General features: G+C 39.2%; 3 protein-coding genes across 11 annotated transcripts in view; 2 read left to right on the top strand and 1 right to left on the bottom strand.

Moving 5' to 3' along the window:
- The first annotated feature begins 938 nt into the window (after window positions 1-938).
- On the top strand, window positions 939-5,219 carry LOC118815464 (E3 ubiquitin-protein ligase TRIM47-like). The gene is made up of 4 exons (XM_036581592.1): window positions 939-1,616; window positions 2,822-2,917; window positions 3,000-3,233; window positions 3,333-5,219. The coding sequence occupies exons 1-4, from the start codon at window positions 1,038-1,040 to the stop codon at window positions 4,431-4,433; spliced, it is 2,010 nt and encodes a 669-aa protein (XP_036437485.1). The 5' UTR covers window positions 939-1,037; the 3' UTR covers window positions 4,434-5,219.
- A 2,188-nt stretch (window positions 5,220-7,407) lies between these two features.
- si:ch211-121a2.4 (transmembrane protein 205) lies at window positions 7,408-12,433 on the bottom strand. Of its 4 annotated transcripts, none has more exons than XM_036581602.1 (5): window positions 12,283-12,373; window positions 11,215-11,359; window positions 10,060-10,229; window positions 9,711-9,874; window positions 7,408-8,632 (listed from the first exon to the last, which is right to left on the bottom strand). In XM_036581602.1, the coding sequence occupies exons 3-5, from the start codon at window positions 10,157-10,159 to the stop codon at window positions 8,330-8,332; spliced, it is 567 nt and encodes a 188-aa protein (XP_036437495.1). In that variant the 5' UTR covers window positions 10,160-10,229; window positions 11,215-11,359; window positions 12,283-12,373; the 3' UTR covers window positions 7,408-8,329. The 4 variants fall into 4 exon arrangements, with proteins under 4 accessions (XP_036437495.1, XP_036437497.1, XP_036437494.1 ...); XM_036581604.1 differs by lacking the exon at window positions 12,283-12,373 and adding an exon at window positions 12,076-12,263; XM_036581601.1 differs by lacking the exon at window positions 11,215-11,359 and having other exon boundaries at window positions 12,283-12,433.
- LOC118815466 (lymphocyte expansion molecule-like) overlaps window positions 11,366-22,320 on the top strand; it is a 13,519-nt gene continuing 2,564 nt past the window's right edge. The window contains exons 1-9 of one of the 6 annotated variants that reach the window (XM_036581598.1): window positions 11,366-11,588; window positions 13,586-13,704; window positions 13,787-13,874; window positions 14,208-14,378; window positions 16,996-17,115; window positions 17,655-17,795; window positions 20,294-20,440; window positions 20,854-21,027; window positions 21,628-21,765. In XM_036581598.1, the coding sequence (XP_036437491.1) occupies window positions 13,655-13,704; window positions 13,787-13,874; window positions 14,208-14,378; window positions 16,996-17,115; window positions 17,655-17,795; window positions 20,294-20,440; window positions 20,854-21,027; window positions 21,628-21,765 (1,029 nt within the window). In that variant the 5' untranslated portion in view covers window positions 11,366-11,588; window positions 13,586-13,654. Of the gene's footprint in view, window positions 11,589-11,900; window positions 11,952-12,382; window positions 12,552-13,425; window positions 13,705-13,786; window positions 13,875-14,207; window positions 14,379-16,995; window positions 17,116-17,654; window positions 17,796-20,293; window positions 20,441-20,853; window positions 21,028-21,627; window positions 21,766-22,320 lie in introns of those variants that run through there. The other 5 variants (XM_036581596.1, XM_036581597.1, XM_036581599.1 and 2 more) reach the window with 5 other exon arrangements.

The following is a 22,320-nucleotide window of genomic DNA, read 5'->3' as shown; positions in this document are numbered from 1 at the left end:
ACAGGGTGGATATTGTTAGCTAAAGATAGCATTTGATGAATGCCTGGTTGACCTGCAGTTGCAGGTACATTGAAATGTCCAAGATGACCTTGTTTTGTTTCAAAGATATATTTTGATATTCTAAAATTATTTTAATTAACATTTGACATCGGCAGGGTGGACATCTTAGGTTTGACCTCAGCTGAGTATGAAGACAATGTAAGAAATTTGAAGTGAAATAAATGTAAAACTTGAAGAAAATTTTAAAATGAAAATAAATAACTAAATAAACAAACAGTCATTCAACTTAACCATGCAGCACCATGGACATGTCAAAATCCCCACTTTAAAGAAAATAGCATAAAGTATTATGTCTAAAGTATTAGTGAATTGAACACAGGTGTGCATGTGCACAAATGTTGTATAATCTTTGTAGAAAAGCTGCACACGAGCATAAGGTTACCACACCCGGTGCCAAGTGTGGGCTAGAGAGGTATAAAGCCCCCAGCATTGGGCTGTGCAGCAGTAAAGCTGGAGTGGTAAAGCACCATCTAATACCTTTGGGATGAACTGGTGTGGTGTTTTTGATCCAGAACTGATCATCCAGCATACCTCCCTAACTCATGGCTAAATGTAATCAAATCCTCACAGCAATGTTCCAACATGTAGTGTAAAGCCTTCCCAGAAGGGTAGAGGCTGTTACTGCAGCAAAGGGGGACAATCTCCCTATTAATACTCTTGATTTCAGAAGAGACATTGGGTGAACACATGTCTACAAACTTTTGGAAATATATGTATCTATAAAATTTTGCATGCATCTTTGGCCTCCTAGAGGGACAATCAGCTGGTCTCAAGCACAAGCCTGTGAAAGGTTTCCTTTTTAATCCCATTTCTGAGCAGAATGGTTGTACCTTTATGCTCTGAAGCCAGTTCTCCTTTAATCAGGAAGTGGGCTGAGTCAATAGGTTGGCTGTTTGCATTACTGAAGAAATGAAACTGAATTCTGCACTTCTACAGCTGTTGTTCTGTGTGTAGCTCTACTTGTTTGGCTTACAAAAATGGCTGAGGCAAGTATTTTAGTGGGACAGGATGAATTCTGCTGTTCTGTCTGCTTGGAATTACTCAAGGCTCCAGCCACTTTATCCTGTGGACACAGTTTTTGTATTGACTGTATTAATGGTTGCTGGGATCAGCAAATAGGAACCTCCAGCTGTCCCCAGTGCAGAGAAACTTTCTATCCAAGGCCTGCTCTACGTAGGAACCACATGCTAGCTGAATTGGTGGAGAAACTGAGACAGGCTGGGCCACAACCTACTGCTCAAGGTTATGCTACACCTGGAGATGTGGAGTGTGACATCTGCCCTGGAAGAAAACATAAAGCTGTAAAGTCCTGTGTGGTGTGCCTGGTTTCCTACTGTGAAGCTCACTTTAAACCTCATAATGAATATGCTCCTCTGAAGATGCACACAGTAATTGAACCCTCTGCACACCTACATGAGAAAATCTGCCCACAGCACGGAAAGCTTCTGGACGTTTTCTGCCGTACAGATCAGAAATGTGTTTGCTGTCTGTGCGTGTTGGACGAACACTGTGGCCATGAAGTAGTTTCCATTGTAGATGAGAGAGCAGAGAAACAGGCAAGTGCCTCAAATGACACGTACCTACATGTGTTTATATGCTAGCTGATATGGGTAAAAGTCCTTTTAGACCTTCATAACCATGAGTTATACCTTTTAAAAATGTCTGAACTCTTCATTAGCTTCTTTTCAGGACAGGTTTATTTCAGTTTAAGTTTTGGTACACCAAAAATAATCCTTAAGGGCCCCATGGCCTGCATTTTTTATTTTTGTATTTTATTTTTTCTCCTGAGGTCCATTTATGGCATGTTTTTTGAGGCTTTATGTACCAAAAACAATTCATTTTTACATAACTACTTTCAGACCCTATATCCTTTGGAATTAAACAGGCTGTTTTTGTTTCAGCAAAACACTCCATATAACAGAGTAAATGGGCAGAGCAAAAGTGCTGCAGTGTGATTATATACTAAAAAGTATGTGGACACCTATGTATGTTGGACATCCTGTTTCAAAACCATGGGTATTAATATGGACCATAGTACACCACTCCAGGTGACACCTGGCATTGCGCATAGTGATGTTAGGCCTGTGTGCAGCTGCTGGGCCATGGAAACCCAGCCTATTTCATGAAGCTCCTGTACATTGATCTTGTGCTGATGTTGCTTCCAGTGTCAGTCTGGAAGTCTGTAGTGACACACTATAGGCTACAGCATTCGGCAGCCCCGCTCTGTGAGTTTGCGTGGTCTACCACTTCATGACTGAGCTGTTGTTGCCCATAGATGCTTCCATTTCACAGTAATAACACTTATAGTTTACCAGGGCAGATCTAGCAGGATGGAAATTTCACAAGCTGACAATGTCACATTTAAAGTAACTGAGCTTTTCCATTTGGAGTGTTTTCCATACTACTGCCAATGTTCGTATATTGAAAATGCATGGCTACGTGCTTGATTTTACACACCTGTTAGCAACGAGTGTGGTTGAAACACCTGAATTTAATAATTTGGAGGGGTGTCCATGTACTTTTGGCCATATAGTGTATGTGTTGGTTTTCATGACATAAAAAATACAGTTGATTCCAAATGGGCTGTTTTGAAACTTCAACACTACATCAGGCTATTTTATTTACACAAAATTTCTCTGATGGTTCCAATTATGATTTCTGATATCTACTATGATTTTTAAGAGAACTGAAGAAAGAAGTGTTCAGTTATTCTAAATTCAGTGCAAATATTTCATATGGTGGTCATCTCTTTTATTCACAGAGACAGTTGACGGTGACCCAGAATGGCTACAAAAAGAGAATCCAGGAGAAAGAGGATGAACACCAGGAGCTGACAGAATCTGTAGCGTCTCTTAAGGTGACTGCAAGACCTTTGTGAGAATGTTTATTAAAGTTTTGGTAAAAGCTAAACAGTCCTCATTTTACCCCTTTGTCATTAGCATTCTGCACAGACAGCAGTGGGAGATACTGAGAGAATGTTTCGTGAGCTAATTCAGTCCATCGAGAGAAAGTGTTCTGAGATGACAGAGGTGATCAGAGCTCAGGAGAAAGCTGAATTAAGTCGAGCTGAAAAGCACCTGAAGCAAGTCAAGCAGGAGATTGTTGATCTCAAGAGGAAAGATGATGAGCTACAGCAACTATCACAGACCGAAGACGACTTCCGTTATTTACAGGTAACATGCGTGGCTGTTTGGTTACCCAGAAGCAGTTCAATTACTGTGCTGTTTTTCCTCTTGAATTTATATTGTACATTTCTCTCTTTCCCACTGTAGATTTTCCAGTCTTACCAAGGTCTCAACCTCACTGAAGACTTTTCCAGAATTAAGATTAATATGCTACAATCATGTGAAGATATTAAAATATCTGTCTACAAACTCAAAGAGCAAGTTAACAGTATCAAGCAGCATCCTGATTCATCCTCTCAATTGAAAGGTCAGGAAATAGCATCTCGGTGCCCCCCCTCTGACCAACAACCTGAGCAAAGCAGTTTACCTGAGCCCAAGTTTAACTCTGGCTCCATGTCTAAACCTGCTGCTAAACTCCAGTTCCCATTTGGCTCTGCGTCCATGTCTAAGCCTGCTGCCAAATCTCAGTCCCCTTTTGGCTCTTTGGTCCTGTCTAAACCTGCTGCTGAACACCAGGTCCCATTCAGCTTTGGATCTACGTCTAAATCTGATGCTAAACCTGCTGTTGGACCCCAGGCCCTATTCGGCTCTGGATCTGTGTTTAAATCTGATGCCAAATCTCAGTCCCCATTTGGCTCTTTGTCCCTGTCTAAACCTGCTGTTGGACCCCAGGCCCTATTTGGCTCTGGATCTGTGTTTAAACCTGCTGCCCAATCTGAGTCCCCATTTGGCTCTTTGTCCCTGTCTAAACCTGCTGTTGGACCCCAGGCCTTATTCAGCTCTGGATCCGTGTTTAAACCTGCTGCTGAATCTCAGTCCCCATTTGGCTCTTTGTCCCTGTCTAAACCTGCTGTTGGACCCCAGGCCCTATTTGGCTCTGGATCTGTGTTTAAACCTGCTGCCCAATCTGAGTCCCCATTTGGCTCTTTGTCCCTGTCTAAACCAGCTGCTGAACATCAGGTCCCATTCAGCTTTGGATCTGCATCTAAATCTGATGTCGAAAGTCAGTCCCCATTCGGCTCTTTGTCTCTGTCTAAACCTGCTGTTGGACCCCAGGCCTTATTCAGCTCTGGATCCGTGTTTAAACCTGCTGCTGAATCTCAGTCCCCATTTGGCTCTTTGTCCCTGTCTAAACCTGCTGTTGGACCCCAGGCCCTATTTGGCTCTGGATCTGTGTTTAAACCTGCTGCCCAATCTGAGTCCCCATTTGGCTCTTTGTCCCTGTCTAAACCAGCTGCTGAACACTAGGTCCCATTCAGCTCTGGATCTGCGTCTAAATCTGATGCCGAATCTCAGTCCCCATTTGGCTCTTTGTCCCTGTCTAAACCTGCTGTTGGACCCCAGGCCCTATTTGGCTCTGGATCTGTGTTTAAACCTGCTGCCCAATCTGAGTCCCCTTTTGGCTCTTTGTCCCTGTCTAAACCTGCTGCTGAACCCCAGGCCCTATTCAGCTCTGGATCTGCATTTAAACCTTCTGCTGAATCTGAGTCCCTATTTGGCTTTGGGTCCACATCTAAGCCTGCTTCAGAACCCTAATCCTGATTCACCTTTGAGATTCTGCTGGATGAATTCTATTCCTAGATTGTCACTGGGGCGTCCTCCAAGACTGCCGTTGTCCTCCATCTCAACATAAGAAATAGCTGATGCTAAAGTAAGGGTGCATTATATTTGTTTAATCTGCATTACTGCTAAATATGTATTCCTTAACATCTAGGAGTAGTGCACTAGTTGTGACCTTTAAGTATACACAATATGAACTCCCAGAACTTTGATTACTTTTGCACATAATGACCAGTGTTCCCATTTTTAGTGTGTGTTATCTAAACTGCCTCTGTGGGTAATATGAATATATGGAATGAAAGCCTTTAATGAAATGTAATGAAGTTTCTTGCACTCATTGTACAAAGCATTTATTCAGATGACTGGAGCAAATTAAAGGCTGTATCCTCTTTTCCAAAGAAGGTTTGTAAGATTTGAAAATTAATGACAACTGTTAAGTTATTGCTTACACACACATTTCCAGGTATAAAAATGCATTGCACAGTGCCCAAGTCTTCCTGCATATGCTTCTTCATGAACACCAGTAGTTGTGGAAACTATATGAAAGAGTCATGCATGAAACTATTTGTACGAACATTCTTTAAGTGGATTCATTTTCATATTATTATTATTATACATCTACTTCATAATTCCAGTCATTTCTATCCGATTGTGTTTTTGTTCTTTAAAGGACCCTCAGTCTAGCTGAGTGTACAGATGGTGGGTTAGTTTCAGAGGCAGGTTGTGACAGCCACAACTGCACCTGCCACAGTGCTGTTGCCAGCTGCCTAGCAGAAACTGTACTTTCTCCAGTATTAGTGTGAATCCCTCTAAAAACAACTCAGGAAACAACAGTATTTAAAAAACAACTGAAACTGTTCTGAAGTCTAAGAGTGACCCTGCTTCTCATTAAGTAATTGAAAATTTTATATATGTGACCTAAACACATACAGAACAAAGCACATAAAGAACATAATCATTTAGTACCAGCCTTTTTATTTTTATTTCAATTAGAAAAAGACAGGGACAAAGTAACTTCTTGCGTCAATATTACAGGCACCATAATTATGAATAAATAGCTGACCAGATGTCAGAATGACATCCTCCATTTTTGAATGAACAGTGTGATGTGGGTGCAACACTTAATATCAGAAACTGCAAAAGGTAATGATTTAATCTCTGTTCACCGCTTAACACAATGATTTAACTTTCCAACACCATAAAAAAACCTCTATACCAACATCACCAATACTATGCCTCATTCTACTGAGCAGAATTCATACTGGATATGAATAGTGTGTTCACAAGTGTTAAAAGGGCTTAAATAACATCTGATTCATTCACTTCTATCCATATCAGGCATTTAAGTTACCAACATGGAAACATCTTTCAATAGCTGCCAGCTCATTTTTGCCTTGACAATGTTGATGACCCTAAATCGGGACACACTCAAAGCCTCACCAGCATCATTGCGAAGGAACTTTTTCTGCATTATACTATACAGTCTTAAACAGCGTAACATTACTCATGGCTGCACGGTGCATCATTTCACTACACAGAACTACAGTTACATATCTTAAGCAAAATTAACACCAACAACAATTCAATGGCTGTACTATGCCAATCAGTGTTCTAGCTAGCTAACTAACTAACTCAACTTCAAAAAAATACAGCCAAAGCCACAAATGTACTGTCACCCTGTGTTGCATTGCTGGTGTGGGTGTGCAAAGAACAGCTACTGGCAGTTAGCACAGCTTGAAGAACCTGTACAACCAGATTCAGAGGAAACAAAGATACAAAGCTGGGAAAAGGCACTTAACAATCTGTCACAACCAAAAAATCCTGTTGTGAATGAGGCACTTATGCACAAAAGCCAACAAATCTCAGCTCAAAAGGGCATGCTCTCCACTTCAGTGAGAAAGTGAGAGATTCACTTTGTGAGGAAGGCACTCAGATGGAGGTTAGCAGAATAAGGCAGCACAATTCAGTACTGTCCTCAACCCTGAGATACCAGCTCCAGGGAATAGCTGCTTTATGGCTTTGAACCAAAGCCATATATTAACTGATGCATAAACTGGTCATAGGCAACTTCTAAACTTCATCTGAATTCACATGGAAATTTATAGCACCTAGCGACTGTGTGTTATTACCAACAGAATATACAAAAATGGACATTAGACATTAGTGTCTGAACTACGAGGGGCTGACTAACATACTGGACTTCATTTCATTTTGCGGTTTCAGAAAGTAAAATTAACACATGATCAATCCATTATACAAAAAATGCTTAGAATGATCTACTACTTTTATCATTATATCGTAATATTTGTCATATCTTTAGTTGTAATAAACCCTGTGATGTAGTTTTTTTCTTCTGATGACTAATTTTCCACAAACAGGGCAGTTCATCTCTTAACAAGGCTGGCTTTACATGGTGAAGCTTATATGCAACTAACTGCATGTTGAGAGCTACCTGCAGCATAATTTCTGCACACAACACATTTCAATTCTCCACTAGTTATCCAAACTAGCAGCTTGTATGTTTTATTGATACACCACATCCTTTGCACTATTTGCAGCATTTCAGTATCAGTATCATCTTCATATATATTGTTGGCTGTCACTGATGTTTTCCCTGTATATATTTATATTTACCTATCTATCTGGGGTTCTTTGCTATGTATTTGTTGTTTTGAGTGTAATTTAAGCCTTAATTAATGTCTAAATAGCCATTACAGTTATAGCCTACTTGATGTCTCACTTGTTCTGTTCTAGAAGCACAAGAAACTCACCAAGGGCTGCAACTTTTTCTGTTTTTCTGTTCTGTAAAAATGTTCATCCTTTAGACCCCAAATGAATCAGAGCTCTGTAAAATTAGGGGGAAATCAAGAGAGGAGAAAATTATCTAGCTATATAAATCATGACAATAGCAGATAACTAAGAGGAATAAATGCTGGTGAAAGCAGCACCTTAAACAACTGTTACTGTTAGCTGGCTAGTTAACACAGCTAGTTAGAAAACATTAGCTTCAAGAAACTCACAGTTGTTGTCATGACTCGCAAAACTGACAGAATGAAAAACTACTAATCTTGCTTAAAGTCAGTCAAGAGTATCTCTTTCAACCATACAATAAACCATCTTCTGATTTATTTTCCTGTCTGTTGATCCAGTGAAAATCATTTGAAATCATGTCGTCTGATGTGATCACATGCTGCTGTTTTCTGAAACTTGCTTCACGAAACTGAGACGGTTGGAACTGCTGAGGCTGAGCTTCAAGTGAGTTGCAGGATGATTTACATTACGCAACTCAAGTGCATTTTAGTTTCATGTAAGTTTCAAGCAGGTACAGTTTGTTAAAAGTTTCACGCTGTAAAGCCAGCCTAAGTGTCTATTTTATCTACATATATTAAAGATACACTAAATATTATGATGCCACACAAATAGCACAAAAACAAAGAACTAGCAGTAAGAGATTAGAGCAGACAGGGTTAACAGACAGTACCTGAGCATATTTTTGCTCAAAAAGTTTGTATACATTGACGGCTTTGTGTTGTGTTGCATTGCATTGGGCATGTAACCCTGGCAAGGGGTCAGCTATCGAGATATCACAGTGTACTGAGGTTCTCTGCCAGGTAATAAAGGCTGTAGCCATTACACACAATACAGCACAGGTTACAGAGGGACGACAGCATGTGGTAAAGCCATAGCCGTTTGCTCAGTCGCTTGTACTTGGGGTCTGTGTCACACAGTTTAGAGTAGGCCTCCCGGTTGGATGACAGCCCGATGTCCTGGCCCAGCCCACAGGCCTGCTCAATCATGTGCATGTCTGCCATGATCTCAGAAGTCAGCTGGCCAAACCACTGGGCATTTACCGCTGCCACAGTCACACATACAAAGAAAATGAAGATCTGCACAGCGATAAGGGAGAACACAGGAGGAGGGATAGAAAGAGTTACAAACATTAAACCATGAAGAACTACTGCACTATTTATCAATCAGCAAACTTATTTGGATAAGACAGTTTTGTTTTCAAATAATAAATAGGCACAATCTTAATACTTTGGACAATTCTGTCCACTGAGATGATATCTAATTAAAAGCTACTTCATGGTACAGTTCCAGAAGTACAGAAGGTAGCTGCAGTATACAGCACATGCACAACAGTGTGCAAAAGTTTGAGTGTCCTTGGTTAAATTGCATGTTTTGTTGATTTTCTAAGTGAAAATACGCACCATACACTTCTGCATAATCCAATGGACAATTACTGCTTATTTGTTGAATTTAACATATTGGGAAAATTAAACATAAAATGTGGCCTGGTTATAGCACATTTAACATTTTTTTTTCAATGTTTAATTCAGCAAAGAAATAGAAATTGTGCTCTAAAATAATTTCAGTTTGTTTCCTGTAGAGGATTTGTTCCTTATTTTCATTTAGAAAATGAACAAAATATTTCATCAAGGTTGTCTGAACATTTGCATATCATTGTATTAGCAGTTATCTTAATTACAGTATGCACTTTATTGAATTTAATGCATATCCCTGCAAGACTAAGCACTGCCTACAACTCTCTAATTTATGCTTCATCAATGTTAAAATTACATAATTAACAATCAACTGTCAGATATTCTGATAACTTTATTAGGTTGTCATTACACACTTTCTATATATCAATGCACCAATGCACTGCACATCTAAGCAAGGCAGATGAAATTTAGCTCAAAGATCATTCTGGGACAAACAGGTTGACACTACACTCATACAATTAATGTGACTGTAATGAGATAATAAAATGTATATTGCCTGTCACATTGGGATATTTCACATTATCTATTGTACTATGAAGATTACATTTCATTTAAGTATGGTGAGATTGCCTACAATTATATCATACTCCTTATTGAGTATATCATACTTCACACTGCCTATAGTCTTATACACAATTAAGAGCTATTAGTCTCATAGAAGAACCTCTGTCTTGCATACCTGAAAGGCCTCTTTGTCATTCAGCAGGTCACTGGGATGGTACATGGCAAAAATGGTAAGGTTGAAGAAGGCACAGGCTGAGCCAATGTGAAGGTAGAAGGGGAACAGTCGACTCTGAATAAAGCCGTATGTGTGCCTGTTTAGATGGTTGTCCATCACAAAGCCTAAAAAAAAAAATCTGATTTAAGACCTCACTGTTATGCTGTTACTGTTTACTGAAAAAAAGTAACGTATTGACATTTGCAGAAAATATGGCGTTCACATCATACCAAAGCTGGTTTACATGACAAAAATTCACCTTGTATCTCAGAGTTATTGGAACACATTGAACATGGAATAAGGCTCTAACCAGAGATGAAGGTGACCCATATCTGCATGCCCCAAAAGGTGGAGAGGAAGATGAGGTGAAGGAGTTTAGCAGTGACACATGGCTCTCTGTCTGTGGACATGTTCAGGCCAGACCATCCAATCTCCTTAGCACTGTCCTCTGACGCCAGTTTCTTTCCTGACCTGAAGTCACTTCAGAGGTGTGACAGAAAGTGAAGGTGGGCAAAACTTCAAAATTATAAAATCATGACACTTCAAGCACAATATACTGTTCTTCAGAGTCGTGTGAACAAATTGGAACAATAAAAAAAAGAACAGGAGAAAAAAAAAGTCAAACAATAAAAATTCATTGTTAAGATAATTAGGGATATACAATAACATTGAAATCATAAAGGTATCACCAGATGAGTTCTTGAAAAAAAAAAAACTGACATCAGCCAGATGTTTAGATTTAACCAATATCTGATGAAGTATGTGTTGTACTCTGAAACAGCAGAATGATTAATGCATTTGTGGCCCCATAGAAATAAATGCTATACCTTTTCTCCGTAATGGTAATATAGGTAAATGTAGTTCCAAATTCTACATTTTATAAATGTAGTTTATTTATGGGGATTGGCAGATATGTGAATGAAAAATATCAGCATCGGCTCTCAATTCCCATATTGGTGCATCACTAAAAATAATAGTATAATGTACTGACATTTAATCTACTTAAAGCTACTTATTACTATGCCCTATATACGGTTAGCATACAGCGTTATTGTTATTTAAAGGCTCTCAATAATATGTCTTTTTTGCATGCAGTTGGCGTGGCACGGTGGCGCAGTGGAGAGCGCTGTCGCCTCGTAGCAAGAAGGGCCTGGGTATGACTCCCGACCGGGCTACCAGGGTACTTTCTGTGTGGAGTTTAGAAGTTCTCCCTGTATCTGCATAGGTTTCCTCCCACAGTCCAAAGACATGCAGTCAGGCCAACTGGACATGCCAAATTGCCCCTAGGTGTGTGTGGATGTATATGTCTGTCTGTCTGCCCTGCAATGGACTGGCGACCTGTACAGGGTGTATCCTGCCTACCGATATTGGAACATGATTAATCACAATAACATATGTAGTAACAGAGCCATGGTCCACAACCTGCCTCCTGAAGATCTACTTTTCTGCAGAGTTTAGTTCTAACCTGCAATGTATTTGCTCCAGCCGATCAAGGACGTTTGAAGAAGTTGATGAGCTGGAGCAGGTGTGGTAGGTTGTGGTTGGAACTAGACTCTGCAGAAAGGTGGATCTCCAGGATCAGGGTTGGCTTAACAGACACCACGCCAATCCTGCAAACAGATCGGATGAAACATACAGCCGCTATTAGCCAGTGCAGCAGCAGATGTAGTCGCATGTTTAACCTGCACAGTGACAAATCACACAACAACACACCCTGAAGCGCATTGACAAGGTGGATGAAGTCACCTTTCACCCAGTAGTGACACAGCTAACCTAGCTATAGTAGGTAGGAGAAGATTACTGCAGCAGAACAAACCACTCAGAAGTCACATTTGGCTCGTATGTAACACAAAACACAGTTAATTCGTTGTTTAATACTGCAGATCAGTGAGGAAAGGCGGTTAAGGAAGAGAAAAGCAACGTTAGTTAGCATTACGAAGACGTTACACTCCAGTCCGAGCTGCCTAATGAAAAGCTACTTCTTGACTCAGAGATTTAAAATGTACGTTAACATTAACGTATTTATAGTTGGCTAAACAAATCCTGTAGCTTAGTTATCTTGCAAGAAAACATGCTAGCTACCCGCCTAGCTAAACATTAACTGAGGTAGGTTAGGTTATTTGCTTGTCTAAAAGTGTGTTAGCCAGCTAGCCCACTTAACCCTTTCAAAGAACCGAAAACTCAGCGCATAATGAAACGAAGGTAACGTAACGTTATAACTATATAAGTTACCCAAGTACACAGTAAAGTGGTGATTTATACAGATAGCGAACAGAGTGACAGATAACATGCCGTACATTTTACTAAATATAGCCAGAGGACTTACCCGGGTTAGTGTTCTTGGTTAGCTCGTGTTAGCTGACAAGCTAAAAACCTTCCTGTCAGGTTGAAACTTTGCGAGCTGGGCACGTCAACAATGTTTTAAAAGCACTCTTAGCTACATCACAGTGACGTTGTTCCTTAAAGGCATATGTTACCACATCGCATTCATCTACTAATACAACAGTTTTTCGTACTTTGTGAAAGAACCTACCTGACAGTCCACCGTAGCTGCTTCCAGCTCCTGTAGCTCCTCTTACAGCCCAAAATCACAGCTCCAACCAGCCCGGGCTGCTTCAGGCCGATGGGCGGGTCAGAGCCTGAAAGACGGAGTTCCGGGCTCTGAGAGACACAGCAGTAAAGCAGTGAGGTGGAAACCTGCATGTTAAATAGCTTTTAATAAACCTAGTTAGAACAGGAGGACAGGACAAGTACTTATAAACAGTCTGGGGTTAGATATTTTGTTTGAGCAGCTGTTGGAGGGTAAGAAAATGACATTTTACAGCATTTAATTTTGCTTTAGTTGGTGAGCATCCCCTTTTACCAACAAAACCAGAAATAACAGTCAGAAAATGCATATCTTTTAATGTCATGTTATGTTGGTGGACCAAAAATATTTCACAAAATGAATGCATTATTCTGTCTAGAGGTATTTTACACCAATCATTTCTGACGGTTTTAACCACCTCCTTCAACTTCTAAAGGCTAAAATCATTCCAATGGTTTTTGCTAGTAGCCAACTGTTTGTACCCTAAATCAATAGCAGTAAACAATTCAATAGACACATTTAGTTCTGGCTAAAACTTTAAGCCTTGTGAAAATAATTTTAATAATATTACAGAACCGTGTTCGATTTGACTTCAGCTGTGTATCCTAATGTCAATTTTACAACTACAAAAAACCTAAAACAGATCTTTACCATGGCTAAATAGACTTACATGGCTTCTGTTTATCAGAAGAGAGTCATGAATCTCCAAATGAGCCAAATCAATCCCCTTCTGTAGGAAGGACACCATAATAATAATAATAACATGTGCCATATTACTTTTTTCAACATCATTGCAATATTAATTTTCAATATCATGCGCAGTAAGTACTATTTATTACTTTCAATATCATTGATAATATGACTTTTAATATCAGGTGAATATTGCTTTTCTACTTTTCTGTTTTAGCTTATGTAATTTTAAATTAATCTTAGTTTTATTGTTATTCTATTAGGCACTGGTGTTGAATTTATTACTTTATTGTTTTATGCTATTTCTTAGGTTTTAATTTGTCTGAACGCCCTCTGGTGCAAGAATTTCCTCTGAGATGAATAAAGTTCTATCTTATCTTATCTTTTTTGAATGTCTAGTGTGAGCTGCCTGTGAAAATACTGGAGTGAGTTGTAGGAGTGGAAACCTGAGATCAGGGGCTCAGTCAGTGAAAATGTAGCTAAAGGCTAGCAGCAGGTACAGAACTCTTTGTTGCTAGGAGATGATGTATTAATTCTTTATCACGTCATGTTGTCATAGACACAACGTTCTCAAATACACAGGGGGGTCCTGTCCTGTGTGATCTCTGCAGGCAGGACAAAACCTAAAATGGCAGAAAAGAAGTTCAAAGGGGCTCCCTTTGGTACACAGTCAGCCAGGTAAGACTAAGACAATTGCTTATTATTAATATTATTATTATTATTACACTTTTTCTCTCATAGGAAAATTTCTGCATTACAGGTTTGACGTGTCAGGAGTCCATCCTGCCAGCAAGAGGGTGGGAACATACACCCAGATCCCCTACTGCAAGAGATGGACAAGTGACCTGGTGAGGACTTTACAAAGAGTTGCCATCAGCAGTGAATCAGCTAATTAATTAGTTAGCACTAGAAGGTTTAGTATGTGTCGAGTAGTCAGTCTAATCGGCAGACCAGTTGTGTTCCTGAGTCACTCCTGTGTGGTGAAGCGTGAGATGATCTAAGGTGTTCTTCATTGTCTGCATGCCGCTCCCCCTTCTTTGGGATAACACTTCTTTACAGTGCATGGAATTACAAGATTATACCAATTATGTGCAACTCAAGGAGTTAGTTAGTGTTTCCAGTGGGAAGACCTCTCGCTAACTAAGAGGTACATGCTCTGAGTACGTGTGTGTGTGTATCAGGAGAGGAACCTCGGGCCTGGCACATATAATCCAGACACTGGCGACTTCAGTGCCCGGGCAGTGCAGGAACGAGCGAAGGGTCCAGGCTGGAAGAGGGCACAAGAGGTGGCCCGTCTGGCTCAGATGCCTCACCTGCTGTACCGGGATGCATGGGAGAACAAACAGTTCCTGGTAAGTGAAAGATCATTTGGTCCCCTGAAAGATCAATGGTCATTTGTGTACGACTGGGACAAGTGCCAGCCATGCAGCACAACAGCACACATGAGTACTTTTAGCGAGTCACATTCAGCATAATTCTACTTGTTTACCATATGTACAAAAACTGTAAGTGTTATTTATAAAAAAATAATAATGTACAAGTTATGCCACATTTGGAATTAAGATCCAATACATGGAAATTATTTTTGTTGCCTAGTTGTTATAAGAAGAAATTCAACAGCTGTGAAGATAGTGGTGTACAACCCCATTTCCAAAAAAGTTGGGACGCTGTGCAAAATGTAAATAAAAACAAAATGCAATGATGTGCAAACCGTTTAAACCCTGTATTTCATTAAAAATAGTACAAAGACAACAAATGTTGAAACTGAGAAATTTTATTGGTTTTTGAAAAATATATGCCCATTTTGAATTTGAAGCCAACAACATATTTCAAAAAAGTTGGGACGAGGGCATGTTCACCACTGTGTTTCATCACCTCTTCTTCTAACAACACTCTGTAAGCATTTGGGAACTGAGGAGACACTGCTGTAGTTTTGAAAGCGAAATCTTTTCCCGTTCTTGTTTTATATAGGATTTCAGCTGCTCAACAGTTCAGGATCTCCTTTGTTGTATTTTTCATTTCATAATGAGCCAAATGTTTTCAGTGGGTGGCAGGTCTGGACTGCAGGCAGGCCAGTTTAGCGGCCGGACTTTTTAAATATGGAGCAATACTGCTGTAATACAGCCAGAATGTGGTTTAGCATTGTCTTGCTGAAATAAGCAAGGCCTTCCCTGAAAAAGTCATCGTCTGGATGGCATACATACATTGCCAAAACATGTATGTAGCATTCAGCATTAATGGTGCCTTCACAGATGTGCATGTCACGCCATGTGCACTAATACACCTCTATACCATCAGGAATACTGGCTTTTGAACTGTGCACTGATAACAAGCTGAGTGGTCTTTAGCCCGGAGGACGTAGCGTCCATGATTTCCAAAAAGAATTTCAAACGTTGATTCGTCGGACCACAGGACACTTTTCCTCTTCCCCTCAGTCCGTTTTAAATAAGATAAGATAAGATAAGATAATCCTTTATTAATCCCACAACGGGGAAATTTGCGGTGTTACAGCAGCACAGAAGACAGAGTAGCAGGAAATATACAAACAATATTTAAATAGAATAAACAATAAAAGTATAAAGATATATATGTATATGTACAAAGATTATAAGAAAAATATACAAAGTATTAAATTTAAATTTAGAAATGTAGAAATGTATGTATTGTAGTGAGTATTGCACAGTGAATAAAATAGCAAATAAATAAACTGTAAATAAATGGAGAAATATTGCACTTGACATAATTGCACATAATGGTGGTAAACATGTTGACAATGATCCGCAGTGAATATACTATGCATGGTGGATTGAGATATGAGCTCGGGCCCAGAGAAGGTGGCAGCATTTCTGGATCCTGTTTATATTTGGTTTTGTCTTTGTGTTTTAGAGTATTAAATTGCATTTGTGGATGCAGTGATGAACTGTTTTCACAGACAGTGGTTTTCAGAAGTGTTCCTTAGGCCATGCAGTGATTTCCTCTACAGAATCATTCCTGTTTTTAATGCAGTGCCGCCTGATGGCCCAAAGATCACAGCTAGCCAATACTGGTTTTTGGTCTTGTCCCTTGCTTACAGAGATTTCTCCAGATTCTCTGAATCTTTTAATGATATTATGTACTGTAGATGATGAAAAGCAGAAGTTCTTTGCTATTTTATGTTGAGAAATGTTATTCTTGAATTGTTGCACTATTTGATTGTGCAGTCTTTCACAGAGTGGTGAACCCCTCCTCATCTTTAATTCTGAAAGACTCAGACTGTCTAAGATGCTCTTTTTATACCCAGTCATGTTACTGACCTGTTGCCAATCAATTACCAGGTGTTTTTTTTTAGAATTACACAACTTTACCAGTCTTTTGTTGCACCTATCCCAACTTGTTTTTGGCAGAAAATTCAAAATAGACATATATTTAAAAAAAAATATTTTTTTTCAGTTTCAACATTTGATTTGTTGTCTTTTACTACTTCCAGTTAAATACAGGGTTTAAATGATTTGCACATCACTGCATTTTGTTTTTATTTACATTTTGCACAGCGTCCCAACTTTTTTGGAGCTGTACATTTACTTTAATGAATTTGTTTGTCAAGTTAAGGACAGCATATTTTGTGATACTTTTAAGACATATTTAGCATATCGTCAATGTCCAAAAAAAAACACGAGCCTCCATTTTTGTTGACTTTAAGCTTTTACATTGTGTAAACATTTTGGGACCTATAGAAATGCTCCAACATTGCATGGAATAAAATCTCTTTACATTAACTTACATTGAAAGTAAAAAACGTTTTTGTCCTTTCCTGTAAACTTAACATTTTGGAGACTCTCCATGTTTTGGAGACTTGCTTTTCTTTGGACACCAATAATATACAGAATGTGTTAAACCAAATAGCACAAACCCTGTGCTGTTAACTGTTATTTTGAGATTCTATGCCATTCTGAATCAGTGGTCTGTTTGTGCTTTATATTTCATGTTCAGAAAACAAAGGTTGGCCCAGGCACATACAGGATAGCTAGTTTCATTGAGGAGCTGGAGAAGAAACCTGGCAGCTTAAGAGGAATTTGTGAGACCAGAGAGGAGCGCTTCCAAGACTGCCAGGTACACAACTGAGCCAGCAGAGGGAGGCAAATGATTGCCATCTGAACAAGAGTGCCTCAAAAGCCTGTTTTTCCTTTCACACCACATAGTGAGACCTTGAACAGTTGAAGTAGATGTGGGTCATAAATCTTGAAACATTTTCTGTAATATGTTATATTTCTGAGTGACACATGGTCTCACAGGGGTCTCTGAGCTAGTCTCTGAGTGTCTTTGCTTGATGATAGGTGGGGTGGGATAATGAGGTAAAACATGATGCTATTGGTTAATATTATTTTGTCCAAAATGTCGTTACATTTTGATGGAAGATTAGTGGAGAGCAAAAATTGTCTTCTAAATGATATGATGAATTTTAAACTGATATTTAAGTTGAAGAAACTGGTCTTGCTTTAAGTTGTCATTCTGGATAGTTTATTTATTTTAGGTTAGCCATTTCAATGTGAAAATGGCTAGAGTGGAGACTCGGTTCTAGTTAGTTACCTGGACTTGTCACATGAATGCGTATGTGGGCACAAGTATGCAATATTTAATGTGTGTTCCAGAGTTCTACCCCAGGTCCAGGAACTTATGGTAAGGGCGGGATCCCTTCAGCAGCACTGGAGGAGAAGGAGAAGAGGTCTGTAGGAACCTGCCCCTCCATGGACTACAGCGCCAGCCTGCAGCGCTTCCCTACAAACACTGTGGTAAACCTATTATTTACTTCTTTTGTTCTGTCTCACTGAGTGATTAGGAAACTATAGTACAGTTGCTAAAGTACAGTATAACAAAAATCCAGGCACTGGATAGATAAGTTTATAGTACATACAAAATGTTGGGCCATAGCCAAATTACATATTTTGTTGATGTAAATGAAACCTCTGCAGAAAACTTTTTTTTTTTTAAATAACATTTTCTGTAAATTATAGTTGACAGTTATTTTATATTTGATTAACTTACAAAGTACAACCCCAATTTCAAAAAAGTTGGGATGCTGTGTAAAATAAGAATTTGCAAATCTCATAGACTCTTCACAATAGAACATAGAACACATATCAGATGTTGAAAGTGAGACATTTTACCATTTCATGAAAAATATTAATTCATTTAGAGCTTGATGGCGGCAACGCATCTTACAAATTTGGGACAGGGGCAACAAAAAGCTGAAAAATAATGTGGTACTAATAAAAAACAGCTGGAGGAGCAATTTGCAACTCACTCACATGACTGGGTATAAAAAGAGCATTTTAGAAATCCCTGTACACAACAGAAAAGGCTGACGGTCAATATTGGATGCTCATGATCTTCAGGCCCTCAGATGGCACTGCATTGAAAACAGGAACGCATGGGCTCAGGAACAGTTCCAGAAATCATTGTCTGTGAACGCAGTTCGCCATGCAATCCACAAATGCAAGCTATATGTTAACATGATCCAGAAACACCACCGTCTTCTCTGGGCCAAAGCTCATTTAAAATGGACTGAGGCAAAATGGAAAAAAGTGTTGTGGTCAGATGAATCAAAATTTGAAATTCTTTTTAGAAAACCTGCATCTCTGATGGTATGGGGTTGCATTAGCGCCTATGGCGTGGGCAGCATACACATCTAAAAAGGCACTATCAATGATTGGAATTGGGGTTGTAGAAAAAACAGTATTGTTGTGCAGAAGTTTGGATATCCTTCCTGTTGTAAAGTCTCAGATCTTAATTAACTCATTAGGCCTTAATTGATTCATTAGGATTGGACATGCAATTCAGGAATTGTCATTAGGATGTCTTTAGAAGCTGATGACAATTTTAGAGCTTCAAACCTTGTGTTAAGACTTAACAATCATGGGCTCTTCTAAGCAGCCGGCTGAGGATCTGAAGCTAATTGATGTCTACAAACCAGGGGAAAGCTTTAAAAAGCTATCAAAGTGCTTCCATGTCACAGCTTCCTTCTTTTGAAATGTCATTAAGAAATGGCAGTTAAGGGGAACTGTGTAACTCAAGGCAAGATCTGGACCCAAGAACACTCTCAGAACTGCTTGTATGCTGCCTAGAAAGGCAAATCAAAACCCGTATATAACAGCAAAAACGTGAAGATTTAGCTGACATGGGAGTGCAGGTGCACTGCTCTGCTGTGCAGTGTTTTTGCACAAACATGACCTGCATGGAAAAGGCATTACAAAGTAAATGTACCTGCAACCTAAGCGCAAAATTTAAAATCTGAAGTGTGTAAAACACATAGATAACTTAGGCATTTTGAAAAGAGGTGCTGTGGACTGATGAAGTTAAAACTATTTGGTGACGATCACCAAAGCTATGTTTGGAGAAAAAAGAAGAAGCATTTGATCACACGAAACACAAGAAATGTTGTACAAATAGGTAGAAGAATGGATTCCACTAAATATCAGAAAAAAATATTGAAGAAAGAAACTGAAGCTGAAAAGAAGCTGGCTTCTACAGCAGGACAATGATCCAAAACATGCCTCAAAATCCACTGTGAACAACCTCAACAAGTACAAGCCCATTCAAGTTCCCTGACATGAAAATAATTGAAGATATGTGAGTAGGTCTTTATCATGCTGCGCAAGACAACCCAAAAATATCACTGAACTAGAAATAATAGAAAAACTTTTTTTTGGAGTAGTAGCAGTAGTAGCAGTAGTATCTACTACTAGCACAGAAATCAACAAAATATGTAATTTAACCTGGGATGTAGTGTAAGAGGTTGGTTTAAGTGGTTTTCAATCCCAGTCCTGGGGACCCCCTGCCCTGCACAGTTATCTATTCCATGCCCCAAAACACCTGATCCAGCTCATCAGGTAATTATCAAGCTCTTCATGGGATGGATCAGATATGTTGGAGGCAGAAAATACATGAAACTGTGCAGGGCAGTGCATGGACTAGGACTGAAAACTGCTATTATAGTGTTTACTGCACTAATTCTAGACCTAGAGTGCTGGTGTCCAACACAGTTTGGCGATTATAGCTGGCAATTAGCAGATAAGTTGAATCAGGTGATCCTCAAACTGTACTGAACTCTGGCCCTCTAGGATTGGAATTGATGACGCCTGTCGTGGTGTCAAAAGCAGAGATTGTATGCAATTGTAAAATATGCAATTATATATATATATATATATATATATATGTATATATATATGTGTGTCAACCTACTGTGTATTAAAATGCAGAGTGCATATTTATGTTCTTTTTGTTTGTATAGCAGGACAGTGGTTTGAGTCCAGGTACTTACAATCTGAAGAGCTTTACTGACTTGATCCTGAGTCGCAGAGTCAGTAAGAGAGGCCCCTATGACCTGTTCACTAGCCGCAGAAACAAACCCGTTGTCTGTGGCTACTTTGCCGTCCCTGTAAGTACATCAAGCCTTTCAATAGGAGGAGGAGGAGGGGGGTAGGCGGTTAAAATTATAAAACAGATCACAAAATTATTTTAATGGATACAACAATGCCTAGTTTGGTGATTTCCAAAGACTCTCACCAGATAATTACCAGATTTAGTAAACTCAAAAAGGATTTATTCAAGGGCTCTTTTGAAAAGTCAGTGGTTACATGGAACCAAAGGAACTCACAGAACAAGTGTTTTTTGCATCATTAAATGGTTCTTCCCCATGCTGGAGAACCTGTTGTAAAGAACTACTTAAAAAGTGGTTGATTATAGCACCAGAAATTGTTCTGTTATTGTTACATTTATACATCCTAGAACCTTGACACTGCATAGAAACCTTTTTTCAAAGAGTGTGTTAACCATATTCGCTGTCTTCAGAAAACAATGAGTCTGAACCCGGGTGAGTGCACTAAAGAGGTACCCAAGTTTGGAGAGGAGCTGCAGAGACCTGAGAAGAAGAAGCATGGCGTGTTCAGCCGTCTGCAGCAATACCCTGCCGTCCCTACTGAGAGAATCTACCTCTCCAGCCTGCCTCAGTGTCCACGGCCTGCGGTACACACACAGCACATTTACTATTTGTTCAGCCTCTTTGATTCAAGAATGCTGTAAGAGGTATTATGATGAATTTACGTTCAATAAAGAACAAAGATCAGTGATTATGTAGTGCACTGGGCCCATTAAAGGAGAATATTACAGATTTTTCAAATTTCAGCATAATTAAATCTACAAGAAGTTAACTAATTCATTCAGAGTGGTTTTAATGTGAAATGGTGCATTGTAGAAAAACTTACCAACTTGGTGGTGAACTAGGGGTCGGGAGGTCTACAATGCAATAAGTAGCTGTTTTATTTACTAAAATAATCAGTGAACTTGCACGTCTTCTTTTTTCATGTGTAATATTATCACGTATGAAACCTATTACAATGTGTTTATATAGTACATTATATACATAAACAGTGATTGTGCATTAAAATGTGCAGAAGTGTATTCACTATACAGTACGTTTACTTATTTTCACTTAATCATTTTGTTTATGTTTTAAAGATCTGATTACAGAGATTTTTTTTAATTGGTGGAATTCCCTTTTAACATAGTTTGCTAAAATGACAATTTACAGAATTGTGCACATTTTGGTTCTTCTTTCTCTGTCAGACATTTCCTGGTCCAGGCTGGTATGATGTCACTCCTGTGACACCAGGGGGCCACTCAAGGAGTGGTACACCAGCGCCCTTCCTCTCTTCCGCCCCCAGGTTCAGCAAGAGGACAGAAACAGTGCTGAATAAAAACCATGTAAGAAACATTTCATGTCAGAAATATCACTGCCACAAAAACAGACACATATGTATATTATATAGCATGTCTTAATGTCCATATATAGACACTGAATTACCCAGTATGTTAAGTAATCCAACACAAGGACTGCACCCAATGCACTTGGACCAGCGCAACACCCACATGCCACTACCATGTTGGTATCACCACTGTGCTGAGAATGGTCTACACTACAAAAAGAGCTTCAATCAGTAACTGAGTATGCTACCATAGTTATATGCTACTATATATATCTAAAAACAGGCAGCTCAGTGTGCAGTCATTGTGAAAACTGACTATTACAGTATTCTAAAGTCTGTGGAAACAATAATCTTCCAGAAAACAGGGCTATTTTTTTTCCCTATTCCAGTTTGATAGAGTTTATCCATTTCATCATCTGAGCAGTTACGGTAAAGTAAAAAGTAATGGAAAGTGCCATTTTAACATACTATAGACACCCTTTTCTATTCAATATAGTTCCTTAAAATTGAAACAACATCCTTTACAGATTGTGTGGAACAGATTTCAGGTACT

Source organism: Colossoma macropomum, unplaced genomic scaffold, assembly GCF_904425465.1.
Source record: "Colossoma macropomum unplaced genomic scaffold, Colossoma_macropomum, whole genome shotgun sequence".
Taxonomy (NCBI): Eukaryota; Metazoa; Chordata; class Actinopteri; order Characiformes; family Serrasalmidae; genus Colossoma; species Colossoma macropomum.
This window is presented reverse-complemented; position numbering and strand designations above follow the sequence as displayed.